This window comes from Mycetomoellerius zeteki, unplaced genomic scaffold (assembly GCF_001594055.1).
Source record: "Mycetomoellerius zeteki isolate Tzet28-1 unplaced genomic scaffold, Tzet1.0 scaffold31, whole genome shotgun sequence".
In the NCBI taxonomy this organism is placed as follows: domain Eukaryota; kingdom Metazoa; phylum Arthropoda; class Insecta; order Hymenoptera; family Formicidae; genus Mycetomoellerius; species Mycetomoellerius zeteki.
The window spans coordinates 2,608,118-2,623,634 of NW_017257294.1; the positions used below are offsets into that span (position 1 = coordinate 2,608,118).

The 15,517-nt window shown below is 33.8% G+C and overlaps 1 protein-coding gene across 2 annotated transcripts in view; it reads right to left on the bottom strand.

The window, feature by feature from the left end:
* LOC108724594 (organic cation transporter protein) overlaps positions 1 to 9,565 on the bottom strand; it is a 10,382-nt gene extending 817 nt beyond the window's left edge. The window contains exons 1-3 of one of the 2 annotated variants that reach the window (XM_018451033.1): positions 9,542 to 9,565; positions 5,761 to 6,245; positions 270 to 2,030 (exon numbers count right to left, since the gene is read on the bottom strand). In XM_018451033.1, coding sequence (XP_018306535.1) covers positions 270 to 1,941 — 1,672 coding nt within the window. In that variant the 5' untranslated portion in view covers positions 1,942 to 2,030; positions 5,761 to 6,245; positions 9,542 to 9,565. Of the gene's footprint in view, positions 1 to 269; positions 2,031 to 5,760; positions 6,246 to 8,570; positions 8,628 to 9,541 lie in introns of those variants that run through there. The other variant, XM_018451032.1, reaches the window with a different exon arrangement.
* Positions 9,566 to 15,517: the final 5,952 nt, after the last annotated feature.

Consider the following 15,517-nt stretch of genomic DNA (forward strand, 5'->3'; position numbering starts at 1 on the left):
TTTCTTTGTACATGATGTACAAATTGTTTCTAAATATCTTCCTTTTAGTTAAAAATTATGTGTATTAGCTGGACTCTAATTTCCAAGAATAAGTATTTCTAATTCTAAATATCTCTGATACTCCAGCACATCTACCAGCATATCTACGCAAGAACTTCATGATTTCGAAATCAAAGTGTCTGTTCTTCATCTCAGTATATTACAACTAAGTATTAGTTGAATTAAAAGCACTTGGTGAATTTTCTAAGACGATATGATCGTTTATATACCATTCAACTTCTCCTTTTCGTCTTTCTCGGATATCTTGTCCATTGTAACTTCGCTCATGGCAACTTTCGCGCTTCCGCCTATGCAGGTGGTGAAGCAGGTATCACCTTTACCAAAGTTCTCGCCGTCCTCGATAGACTCCGGCATCGGTTGGTTTAGCGTTTCCGGTAGATAGAGGGCCAAGAAGCCCGCCACCAGGGCGACAAAGCCAAAGAGTGCGGCTGGTACTCGTGGATCCAGCGTGTCCAGCAAAAAGATCATCGGCGTGAGAGAGCCGCTGAGACGTGCACACATGGAACCAATACCGAGTGCCGTATTTCTCACCACCGTGGGGAATAGCTCGGCTGTATAATTATACACCACGGCGAACGAACCGGCTATACAGCACTTACCTACGAGCACTATCGTGACCGTGGCCATGGCCACCATGTTGCCGGTTGTGCCGGTGATGATAGCGGCGCAGATGCAGCACACACCGGCTATCATCATGAACGAACTGATTAGAAATCTTCTGCCGAGGCGATCCATGGTGAATATTATTAAAATGTACGCCGGTACTTCCAGCACACCACCGAGGAACAACATGAGATACGGATTGCCAACAAGATTGCCCATATTAAGCGTCAGTCCGTAATAAGCGATCGAATTGGCAAACCAATTAAAGCAGATGTTTAGGCTTTTCTGGCGGAGATTCGGTGTTCTGAAGAGATCCAACGCACCGTGTGATTTATCCTCCTTAGTTTCCTGCTGTATTTTCGATTTACTGATCAGCTTGGCGGCGTTCACGTGGACGTCGCTGCCGTTCACCTTTAAGCCTTTCTGTACGATGATGATCGCCTCAGCGACACGATTGTGTGCCCATAGCCATCTAGGCGATTCGTCCATCAGCCACCAGTGACCAAGCAGAATTACGCTGTGCAAACCATACACGATTTGGAGCCACATACGATCCTTGAGTACAATGCCCCATGCAGCCACTAATACAAAACCCGCGGCAAAGACCAATTGGAACATCACGCCGCACACGGTCCTTCTGGATGAACCCACCAGCTCCATTGTCAGTACGAATCCAGTGATGTACGCCCCGGCGGAACCGAAAATACCATACAGAAAGCGTATTACCAGAAAGATATAGTAGTTATTCACTAGGGCGACCAATACTCCGAGCATTAATTGCGCCACGGCAGACACGTAGAATATGATCTTCCTGCCATACTTGTCTGCCATGCTACCGAGGGTGACCGCACCCACAAACACGCCGAACATGTACGAGGACTGCGCCGCGGCGCTCATCCAACGTCGCGAGCAAACGAAGTTCCATTCTATGCCGCGTGACGACTGGAAGTATGTTGTGTCATAGGTCCACGAGTCGCATTCCCGGATGATGTTGTCGTGATCCAGATAGTGGCAGCTATCAAGATGACGTGGAAGAGGCACGTCCGAGTTGTTCCAATTGTGAGTGGTGAAATTGAACAGCTCCTCGGTCAACGACACGTTCGCTTTAGGGATGTTGCAGTGATGTGATGGTACCGCCGCGACTGTCAGTAGAGACAGCATGTGTACACCGGCCGTAATAGCGGCGAATAAGTGAAGACAATGCTGCCGGAATTGATATTTGCCGAATTCACCCAGGTGGGACATAAGCTCTTCTAGATCCTTGTCCACGCTCGCCATCTCGGTCGCAATCGGAAAATTTATCTAGATATCTTGTCAGTTATTTAAATCGTTGATCGTCCTCAAGTTAGATGCCGCATGCGTTTACGCTGAAAGAACATTTACAAATGTAAATTATTCAGCGTACTTAAATTGCGAAATAAAAGAGAGAATGTGGATTCACATTTTATACATTTTATATATACCTATATAATTATGTATATATAAAATCTTTCATTAAGAATTATTAATATTATATTAATATTTATGTAATACATAAATAAAGTTTCTGTTAATGAATATGGCCATTTTGCTCAGGAATATTTAAAAAATTAATATACGTGTATGGAAATAATATCTATCGATCTATCAAATGAAATGGCAGTCCTACTTAACATTTAAGTATTATAATATATAAATAATTCTTCTATAAATTATGTTAAGAAAGTAATGTTAAGTTTGAATTTGAAAAATTCAAATATATCGAAAATACATGATGTTACAATTTAATAAATTTTCAAATATTGAATAAATGATTAATAAATATTCCCATGCTTAGGGGAGACTGGGGACAGTTTTGTAACGAAGGTTAGTTGTAAAAATGCGTATATCTTTTAAATGATAAGAGATAAGATGATCATATGAAGAACAAAAATAATCGGTATCGAGGCCTGCGTTTGTCTCATGGCACGTGCGTCGCATCAGCCGCATGTAAAAGAAGATATATGTAGGGTGCTCAGATAAGCCATGTAAGTGTTTATACTTTTGATGTTACACTTTTTTGCTTTAAACTTTCAAATAAAATGTTTTTTTATCATGTTTTCATACTATTAATTCTAAAATATGTTTTCTCAAGTTATAATGTGCATGTCTTTTTTTGATATTTTTAAGTAGTTTCAAATATATTTATATAAATTTTTACAATATCGGTTTGGGTTTAAAAGTACCGCATCGCCAGGGTACATTAGTAACACCATTACCATTAACGGTAAATATTAAGAAGAGCTCGATCACTTCAAATTTTGATAAAAATACACTGAATCGATGCGTTTTCGCGTAAAAATAAAGATTTGACAAGAAAAAAGTGTCGTTTTGCTTTGTAAACCGAATATTTTAAGTTGATGACTATTCAAGTTAGAAAATCTGTCACAGCTACAAAACACTGTGATGTAAGCACGCGCTGAGGTCACATTTTCATGCTCTATGACCGCGTACGAATGCGTTGTTATTTCTTATTGTAATAGATATTATTCACTGCTTTATAAACACAAATCCATTGCTTTAAAAACAAATTATCTATTCTGAAATATAAATTTACTGTTTTAAAAACACAAATTCACTGCTTTGAAAAAATTCTCTACTCTAAAACACAAATTCACTGTTTTTTAATAGCAAATTTACTGTTTTAAAAACAATAATAATATAAGAAGATAATTTCTGTTTTAAAACAGATAATTTATTTTTAAAGCACTGAATTTGTGTTTTTAAAGCAGTGAATTTCTGTTTTAGAACAGATAATTTGTTTTTAGATTGTTTTTAGAACATGTTACAACTTTCCGTAACTCTGTTTCATTTTGCCCCAAATCGGAGCAAGGTGTACTAATTCGGATTTTGATATTTTTCTTATAAACAGCCTAAAATTATACCTTTTTGCAAATACATAGTACCATAAAGCTAAGATAGTTGTTGTGTCATGTACATTAAAAGAAACAAATATATATGTCAAATAAAGAAAAATAAATATATATATATTTCTGAAAATTGTTACAACTGTTCCCAGTCTGTCCTACTCATGTTTTAATAAAACAAATATTTATTTCATTAATTATTGAATTAATAAAATTATTCCTAATTAGATCTAATATTATTAATTCATCATTTTTGTCTGTGTATAAAAAAAGAAATTTTTAATCATGATAATTATTTGCATACAATGCTTAAAAAGAAATCTATTCTCTTACTCGCAAAAGAAGCGGGCCACTGTAATGTTATAATAACCGTTCTTTTTGCAAGTTGATAATTTGCCTGTTTATTATACACTCAAAAAAGTGATCTTGCAGTTGTAGCATAAAAATTATCTAATTATGAAAAATAGCTAAAATAGATAAATTTCTAGCAAGTACTGCCATATTGGATATGTAATGCATCTAATCATATAGATGACAAAGATAAAATTTAGATTTGTGCTATAAATTCTATGCGTATGATACATAATTTTCTGTCAGATACAAAAAACAGCTATAATTCTAGTTGGAGCAACAAAATATTTTTTTGCGTGTATCTGCAATGCAATAGCTATTTTTTTTCTGTATACTGTCATAATCATGTTGTAAATTATGTTTAACGTTTTTGCGTGACTCATATCACAGCGAATTACTGATACCTATACTTTTACTATACACTTTGATATAATTGCTTAATTTGTTAAAAAACTTAAAAATCAGCGTATCAATTTTGCTATCGTGCAATAGAACTTAAATTCCTCAGTAATTTTATTGAAAAGTATATTGTGTGCACGGAAAGGACGGTTTTGCTGGAGTATCTAAAAATTTAGCTAGCTACAGATCTGAAAATAATTTTGTTGGACCATGTAATCCAAATGATTATGTAAGATACTCAAACTGCTAGTGTCAAAATTTTTTGCAGTATTATTCGTTATGCTTGAGAATCCTATGGCATAATCATATGGCTCAATAAATTATACGAGGTGTGACTATTAAATAACGAGACTGCCGCTGCTACAGAAGAAGTAAGCATGCGACAGTTGTTTAGGGTGAAGCCTTCTCTTTCGAATGCAGTACCTCTCGCTTCTGTAAACAAATCCGTATAGCCGTAGCCTTCGTTCGCATTAGAGTTGTTTTTTTGTTTCGCCGGAAAAATGGTAAGTGTAACAATAGAGCAACGAATTGTTGTGAAATTTCACGTGAAACTTGGAAAAACCGCTACTGAAACTTATAATTTATTGAAACAAGTGTATGACCATGAATGTTTATCGCGTGCACGTGTTTTTGAGTGGTTTAAGCGTGTTTTCAAGATGGTCGAGAAGATGATTCACGCCCGGGTCGCCCTTTCACTTCAAAAACGGATGACAATATCGAAACAATCGGTCAAACTATTAATCAACATTACTACCTTCACGTTCTTGCTGAATTCTGTGAAAAAATAAAGAAAAAACGACCCGAATTGTGGAAAGACAAGTCATGGATTCTCCATCAAGACAATGCGTCTCATTCCGCATTGTCTGTCAAGAGGTTTCTAGCCAAGTACAGCATCCCAGTGTTAGACCATCCGCCTTATTCGCCGGATCTTGCACCATGCGACTTCTATCTGTTTCCTAAGGTGAAATCTGCATTAAAAGGAACAAGATTTGAGTCCGTTGAAGCTGTGAAAGAGAAAGCGGCACGCGTCCTGAAGGAGCTGACAGAAGAAGACTTCCCAGCACTGTTTCAAACAATGGAAGATTCGCATGGAGCGTTGTAGGGATAGAGGAGGGGTGTATATTGAAGTGATAATAAGTAAATATGTATGAAATCAAAATAAAATGTTTTACAGCGTCAGTCTCGTTATTTAATAGCCACACCTCGTATAGCTAAATTTTTTGATACTCAATAAAATCGTTCTTTTGGTACATAAAGTATGATTAAATGTTAGCATTGAAATACTTATAAAAAAAAGAAATAAAAATAGTTTGCTGTAACAATTGATAAAATTTTATATTCTGACAAATTAGTATTTAATTAATTATCATTAAATACAAATTTATTTACCAAACACAAGTTAGAGATTAAATTTTTTAATTTAGGCGACACAACGCTTATTATTGACATAAAAAACCAATACCTTGATTTTAGCTGTAATTGTGCAGCGCCTGAAGAATAAATCCTCTCGATCACAATGGCATATCACGACGAATGACAAACGGATGGCTTGTATGTCGATGATTGATAAATCTGCCGGTGCATTGGTTTCGATCGCAAAAAGTGGGAGAGCGGCTGCGCGAACCTTTGCTGTCTAATGTCTCCGGCGAGCTAAGGAGAACGACTGACTTTTCCGTTCTCTAACTTAAATGTAGGAGGTTGGACGATTCTTCCAAGTTGACTTTGTAGTACTTAACGAAATTTGCGGTTGCCCTTGCACACGACACAGTCACTCGCGCGATCGTCATTCGCAATCAGTCACGCTCGATCTTTTCCGCGTGAATTCCCTTAGATCAGTAAATTCTTCTCTGCAAGACGTATCGCTCGTCCAGGAAAAGCGTTTCGCATAAGGCGATTACGTTATCAATTACCGGCGACCATAATCGACAGCCTATAAATAGTTGTTGCCTACAAATAATTAGAAATATAAATATGCTTGATGTTGTGGTTAGAGCAATGTGTGTTTGTATAATCATTATCGATAATTTCGTTTGAAATTTCTTGACAGAATAAGCAATAGATAATATTAGAATTAAAAGCAGAAGAAGTAATAGATAATATTGTCAGAATTACAGACTGGGGTCAGAGAAGATAAAACTGCTCAGTGAGCGCTCAGTAAGCTCTTTATTACAAATGTTATACTTCCAGCAATAAACTGGCAAGAACTAATTATATTAAAAAAACATATTAAAAAATCACTGAGCGCTTATTGAGTGATTTTATCTCCTAAACGCAGCCATTAGTTGCATAAATTAAATAGTTGCATAAATGTAAATGAGATGAACAAAAAATATTCATATTATAAAAAATATAGAGTTGAAAGATATTTCATAATATATATACGTAGTTACATTTTTCCTTCTTTAAAAGATATAGATAATTTATATTGAATGATGCGAAACCAAAATATAATTATAAATGTATGATGATGTATTTTACATTTGAACAAAATTATTAAGATTATTAGTTATTACAACATTTTAAGATCGTAATTTTATTTAAGGATATAGTTAATTTTTAATTCAAATTCAATTTAGATGATTATATTTGATAATTGTGAAACAATTTTTAGGTCAATATAATATTTTTATCTAATCAATCTATGATAGCATGAAGCTTTACGACCGTTATTAATTGTTATCGTTTTCAATTTTAAATTTGTAATATATTCTTGAAATAATATTTTAAGTAATAAGTTTATTCAAAAGTGGAAAACTACTTGATGGTTTAACTTGTGTAATAAACTGATTCCTTATCGGTATTATTGTACTATTATGCTGATTATACATGCAAACTCGGCATTATAGTTTTAAGAGTTTTACGGATGATATTGATAATAACAGTTATTTTTGATACTCAAATAGTTTGTATATGCAATCGTTGTGTGAACGAAGCATGACGATATCACATATTATCACAGTACTTTTTTATGTACATATCTGTCGGAATTGATGACATTTCACTTTGATAAATGCCTACTTTCGCGCCGAGATGCCAATTCTCGCGACGTCAAAGTATAAGGAATGTCGCGGGATAAGGAAGAGAAAGGAATCAATTTTTTGCGATATATTACGAAATTACTTTGTTATTTAAAGAAAAAATGGATTATTGAGTGTAAATATTATGATAAGCAAAAAGTATTTCTCAAGATCATTTTTTTTAAGATTTCAGTATCACTGTTATTTTTTTAAATGAAAAGTTGCATATTTTTTTATATAATATGATTCTTCTAATTATTCTACAGGGTTGGTAAATACTAATGTTTTTTTTAAGAATAAAACGTACTGTGTTTCTTCTTAAATATGTTTTTAATGCTTCAAATATGTTTTAAACAGTACTATAAAAAAAACATGTTTTTTACCAACCCTGTTATTCTGTATATAAAAATATTATAATAGTAATATTAAAAAAACAATAATTTACTAGATATTTTACACTTTATTTTGGCATAAAATTTGTTTTGACATAAAATATCTCATAAACGACATAAACTATTCATTTTTTAATAACTGTTCCTAAATACTTTTATGCACAGAATAATGAAATAAATTAATTAGTTTAAAGAAAACATATAGTTGTTTAAAAAGAGTATGTTGCAAATTGTACGATTTTTTTGAAAGGTAATTATGTGCTTTTTTTACATTGATTAGTTTATGTCATTATTATGTGCACAAAATTATTATCGTATATAGAAAAGAATATAATATTTACTTTAATAATAATTTATGAGGTGTTTTAAGTCAAATGTGTCAGAATAAAATATAAAATATCTCGTAGATTGATTTCTTCTACCTTAATATTTTTATACATAGAGAAATCATATTATGTAAAAAGATCATATAATTCCATTAAAAAATGGCAATGATATTAAAATTCGAAGAAATATGAACTTGAGAAAATTTTGTGCTTCTCAGTGAGAAATGACAATGAAATCGATGTCGATTTGATGTTTTTGACGTCGAATCGACATTGATTCGATGTCGATTCCATTATCATTTCTCACTGGGTTATTATAACATTTTTTTGAAACGAAATAATATTTTTCTTTTTGATATATTTTATCATTAAAAACAATAAAGATATTTTAAGTGCTCGAGTTTTAAAAAACACTCTGTATATCTCAAAAACGATTTTATGTAACTAATTAATAATCTTATAACATTATTTTAATTAAGATCGACTTTACATTTAATTAATTGCTTTGAATCTACAAAAATTTGTTACGTTGCTTACGGAATGCTTCAGTTTGACTTCGTCGACTTAAAGGATGTGGTTGCAATGGTTTCGTTCTACACCATTTGAGGTTTTTATTTTTTTCGCGATATCGTCATGTTAAAAACTAATCGCATAGTCACTATCATAAATCCATCACATTATTATTAAATTTTGATATCATTGATTGCGCGCGTGTGATAATGCAAATCTTCAAAAATCTCGCGTTCGCATAAATATTTCATTTTAACGTTTCTTTTATCTCCGTTAATTGATAAAATAATTAGTATCAATGTCGAAGAAACCCTGTCTTGACAGAATCACCAATTCACAGCGTTTCCTTCAAATGTACAAACACAGGATGCACATATGCATAAAATTTCTTTGTACCTTATAAACTTGCAGAATCAACTGATCAGTACAGAGTCAACATTAAGAATAATTTTGATTACTGTACCACTGTCACCAATCAGCATCACCACGATGCTTCTTATCGAAATTCTTACGACATATTGCTTTGCAATAGAATCAGTGGATGGCTATATAGTCTTCAGAAGCTACGCCGAAGCTAACAAACATGTCAATGAACGCAGAATGACAATGGGGTACAGCGAACTCTACAATGACTCACTGACACCAAATAAATTATCATTTGACCGTTTAACTGTTATTAGACGATAATATGCACGTGTAACATATTTTTTTATTATCGGTTGACTTTTAAATGATATGTTTGCTATTTTAAATAATATCCATCATGTTGGACCCTTCAATTAAGTATATGCTTTGTGTCTTGTGTCCTTGACATTACTACGTCATTACTATATAACAAAATGATAATTGACGATGACCGTCATGAATGTATGAGAAACGTGATGGCTTGTCTTGTACATGTAACAAATAGGTAGATTATTCATAATTAATCACTTCAAGTTGCCAAATCTTATCTCGTGTGCCAAAAGATTGAGCGGTAACTGTGAGTATTCACTTACGAAATCCATAGTTCAACAAAAATTGGACGACGCGAAAATGCGATAGTTGCTGCTCAACGATCGATTGTTAACTGTCAGTTCTGCATGAATTTCGTCTTCTTGTGTGCAAACCATTGATTGATATATAATTTATGTTAAATTGAAGCGATCGCTGCTTTAATGAGTTTTTGCGAATACATTAGAATGGTTTGCCTTGCTTTTAATTGTAATTGCAGTGCGCGGCGTCCCTCGCATTTGTTGAAGTAGATGCAGCGTTCCAATGATTGTCGATGAAAGAGAAAGTTACTGTCGGGGCGTGAATTATCTACGAGAGGCGAGGACAAAATTTCGAGATAATTTGTGTCAGCGACACAACGACAAACATTCACGCCCGTGTGTGTAAGTACGAGCGGCAATATTCCGATAATGTCGATCAAGTGGCCAATACATTGAATTGTCATTCCATTTAACAGAATCAAGTTTCAAGGTAATATCACGTGATTCACATTTTCCTGATTCAATCAAGTGCGGATTAAAAGTTTTAGATGCTAATTGTAGATATTACTTTGAATGTCACGCTTATATTTATTACAATATAAATAACTCGTGCAATATTGATTATGAAAGCTATGTAAGCTGCTATAATCGTAAAAAATTATGTAATTTGCAGTTACACTGTAAAAAATAAAATGTTAATTTTAACTTACAGACGTTTAGTGGACTTTCTGAAACATGCAAAAATATTAAAATTTTTGTTAATATTTTTGTGTTAACATTTTTGTGTTAATTTTAATATTTTTGCATATCTCAGAAAGTCCACTAAACGTCTGTAAGTTAAAATTAACATTTTATTTTTTACAGTGTATAAATGTATTAAGCATATTTGATGTTTTAGATGAGTTTTGCGTTATCAGAAATGTGTTAAAAGATAAAATTCCTCGCGTTTATAAAACGCAATGATACCAAATTTTATGATTAATGATACCGTTTATCAAAACAGAATTTATTTTTGTAAATGTTCTTAAACACAGTAAACTCGTAATATAACTCAAATACCTGATGTTTCGGATAAATTGTATTGTTATCAGAGAGATGTTTTGTATTAGAAAACAAAATTCTTCGCGTAAAACAGAAATAGTATTGTAAATAGAATAACATCAGAAATGATACGATTAATGATATCACTAGAAAAAGATCTACTTCTACTTATAAACACTTAAATAGTTAAACATGATAATTCTTCTGACTGCGCGCAAGAAAAACAGGTATACTGTCGAGAAAATGCAGTGCTCGTTGAAGTTTCAGCACAGAAAACAAATGGTTTAAAAATAGATTTTTAACATACTTTAACTGCAAGATTTAACACTATGAGAAATAACTGTGTAGGATGCGCTAATTTTGTGATGATATTGCGTAGCGTCTTACCGCGCTATTGCATTAAAGTGTTACAAAGTGACATTCAACATGCGACATGTATAAATCAAAGTATTTAACGTCTTGATATCTGATGAGCAAACGTACGATCATTATTGACAATTACGTATACACATTCGAGTGCAATTATATTGTTATTCTCTTGTTATATCAACGTGACATAAATCAACGAGATGTACGAGATAGTACGATTGGAGCTTTATCCCGATAACATTCTATTAAGCGGCACCATATAACAACGTTCTTATCGGATTTCTTCTTTCTGGCGCCAGCTAAAGTGCATCCAGAATAAAGCGTAATGTGCATTACGAAAATAAAACTTTATTTTAAGACGTGTATTTAATTATCGTTTAATATTCTACTATTTTCTTATTTTTTTTTTCTAAAAATTTCGGATAGCGATTTATTTTATACGTATTTACAGAGAGATCGATTTAAATAAATCAAAAACAAAAATGTATTAATAATAAACGTAGAAAAAAAAAATTTAGTAATTTTATTTAATATAATATTAGCGCGCTTAAATATTCCTTTTAGTTTTATTCTAACTTTTTTATTTTTCTTTGCTTTAAAACAACGAGACAAATAGATTTTTTATTCGACGTTATTAAATTACGTTCACGTTATCAATAGAATTCATTCTCGTTGATGTATCAAGATAATATATTTTGTAAAAATCTGACTTTTCTCTCTCATTCGTACTATTTTTCGTCAACAATGTTAAATCAACGTTAAAAGCATTGAAAATTGATACGCGCGTTAGTATCATCTACATTTATTAACGTAAAGAGAGGAAATTGGAAAAACTGTAATAAGCATAATTTTTATCGTATGTAAAACTTTTGACTTAGACAAATCGCTCACGAAAGTGCAGAGTCGCATGCAACGCGTCGCAATTTCAAGAGGTATTTCTTCAGGCAATAAATTCTAACCGGAGTCATCAGTCTGTCCGTGCTCCATTAAGGTACTCTGCGTTCTGCGAGCACAAGGAAAGATTTAGCATGGTGGCATCGTTCGCATCGCAAGGTTCGTCACGTATGTTCGTGGGGCGTCTCTTCAGCTGTGGAATAACAATATTTTCGCGGCGCCATCCATGAACGCACAAAGATATTCCGCCGAGCGGTCGTAGCGCGAGATGGGAAGAGAGAGGCGCGGTCAAACCGGCTGCTGCGTGCCAGGAGGCGATGCGGAAGAAGAGACAGGGACGTGGTGCGGACAGAACGAAATTTCAAGCTGCTTGACGGAATGCGGGTCAGACGTTAAATGCGGTATCGGCCCGCCGGCGGATAGAATCTAGAGCGAGGCACTCTCTCTGGCGCGCGAGGCGCGTAACCCGTCGACGATAATGGAAAAGCTATGTTTACTGTAGAGATACGTATGCACAATGCATGCGCTTAAAAAATCGCGAAGATTCGGGAACGGATCTACGAGAGTACGGTTTATGGCGCTCGTCTCAAAATAAAAGCAAAACTTGAAGACAAAACAGTGGATTATTTTCATTGCGATCTCGAAGATTTTCATCATCCCACATCAGTTTTATTTAGAGTTTGTTGTATATATATATATATTTTGCGTTAGTTTCTTCAAATTACTTGGAATCACTTGACTTATGTTCAAGCGGGCAGGATTCTGGTATCCAGCTCACTGCAAGTAACGGATCCCAATGTCAATGACCGACGTAAACGCCGAGTATTGATAACGGGTCAAAGTATTTATTTTCTCTTTGAGCGCGCATTTTCTGATAACGCTGGGCATTTGCGTTGATGATATCAATGCAAATGCCGTTGAAACGATCATATCGAGATCAAAAAGACGGCAATTATCGGTTCCGGTTAGCTGCGACCAGCAAGAATTTAGATACGTAGCGTATATATCGTAATCCCTCGAATTTACGGTACTCGCGGTTAATTTGATCATATGTAAAACTTGAATCTTAGAATCAACGATTTCCATTAACAAAAATGACAAAATATTGATAATTCCAAATAATTAAAAACCCAAAGATATTTAAGAATCAATATCGAAAATAGATATACAGGGATGGAAAGTAAATAACGTCGTTACTCTTATCGTTACTTCTTATAATAACGATTTTATGTAATGAGTTATGACGTTGCAATTTTTATGATGATAACGATAATTAACTAAAAGTTGAAAAAAAGTCATTTTTGACTAACTCGTCAAACGTCGTTTATCGACAAAAATATTTGACACGTTGCAAATAATGAGTTACTTAATTTTATCAATAAACAACTCGTAGTGATGACAAGTTACACTTCAAAAGTGACGTCCCCAATCTTAGCTTTTAATTAGTTATTGTTACCGTCATAGAAAACTGCAACGTCATTGCCAAATTGTTATTATAGAAAATAACGGTAAAAGTTTTCATCCTTGGATATATAATAATAATATGTATATCTAAGTAAAATAAAAAATTTTAATCCTTATATAGATAAAATATATAACTTTTATCAAAACAGAAGATTATCAAAGATGTAATTAAATAAGATTTTCAAATCTGAAAAGAATCGCCTAAACTCTTTAATCCACATTAACTATACGAAATAAGAACACGGAGAGATGATGATACAATCCCAACGAATTGTACATAATCTTTATTCCATCTTTTTCGAATACAGTTATCAAGAGTTATAATTCTTCGCAGTACCGTTACTCAATATAAATTTTGTTCATAAATAGCGGGACGATTATCTCGCAACGGGTGGTGCAATTCCGACGCGATATTGATATAGGTAGTCGATATACTCGTACGTTGGCTCGAACAAGACGATTCGCGCCAAGATCGAGTTATCGCGAGTTATTCGCTTGAGCTGCGAAGAGGCAGCTCTCGTTATCCGATTATACGATTTATTTTACGAGTATACGCGACGGGCGGAAGTAGAACCGCAGGGGTGTGCGGCGGGATCCAAGTGGATAATGGCAGAATAGATATAGGGTGAATGCACCGGGTATGCAGTCACAGTCAATGGGCAAATATGCGTATTGCGTGTTCGGCGCCGATGGTTGGATGTTTACTTTGGACCACTGTTTTTGCGAGATTTCGCGATTTTTGCAAACGCGACATGTGCATTCATTTGCGTATATATTTGAAACAGATCTCGGCGACACGATTTGCGGTGATTATCCATGTATTTAATTGCGGTACCGCAAGAGAATCTCGTTTAAACCGCATCGTAAATGCTAGCGCAATGATATGCAACATTTATCCGGTTTATTAACAGTTTTACCCGTGACGTTGAACTCGATATGTTTTAACGAAGCAATAATCATAATCGGACAATGAGATATTTGTTATCGTTTTTACGATAACAATAATAATATGTCAAGTAATCATAAAGGATCAATTATCATTTAATTTAGCTTATTATTATATTGAAACTGTATTGAATAAGAACGCATTTATTTGTAACGTGTATAGCGAATTGTTCAGAAGCAAACATCTCGTTATTCCTTCTTGAGTTGCCTATTCGACTCGCATTTATCTATATAATTTAGCAGTTATTCAGCAAAGTGATCTGTCATTGTGATAAATAACTGACCTTCCTCATGTCAGTTTTATGATTTCGTCGCTGAATATCGACATGTTGTACACACCATGATATTTTTGTGTTCAGTAGATAGAAAAATGGATCTACTTCTTATTTTGTTTCAGGTCAGGGTCAGTGATATTAAATTGCAATTAGCGACTCTTGAGTTTAGAACAGATGGAGACACACGTAATCGTCGTATTTATGTTTTAACAGATAAAATTTGTACAGAGATACGCACGCACGTTAAAGAGAGGCAGGATATTCGGTAATAAAGGCATTTGACGAACAAGGTAATATTCTCTGTTAGAAATAAAAATAATTTTTGTTCTCAAAATTTTTTCCCAATTTCTCATTGCATTTTTTACATTATAAATTTTATATTATAATTATCCAAAGAGAATCGAAACGTGCAAATAAAAAAGACATTCTAACTACAGAGTATTAAAATTATTCCATAATTTGCGCTGTTTAACCGCACTGACTCTCATTAGTATACTTTTAGTTTAGTATAGTTTAGTATAACCTACTTTTATATTTATTTGTTATTTAGAATTTGAGAGTCCGTTTGTAATTATTATTGTAATTATTATTGTTTATACCTTAATATTTAATTATAGTGAAGATTGCCATAAGATTAGCTAAACGAAAAGATTAAAAAAAAAAATCTCTGACCTGCAACTTGCAAAAATTTTTTTTTAAATCGATTGTACTCAGAAACCTTCCATCTTTCGAAATGAAAATTTTAACTTTCAAGTATCGTCATATTATCTATTACCGAACATCCTGTAAGACTGCGGAGAGAAAACGTGAAAGGAAGCGCATCTGGGCGGAAGAAGCCTTAAGAAATTTTCGGACTCGCTAAAGAAGGGTCTATACACAGGTTTCGTATACGTTGCCACACATACACGGCACGCTCGATTACAATAGTGAATATGTCGGTGTCTCGTTCCGTAAGGACACACCACAATGAAGAGTAACCTAAGCCTCCGTTATGGCACACATGGACCATGTC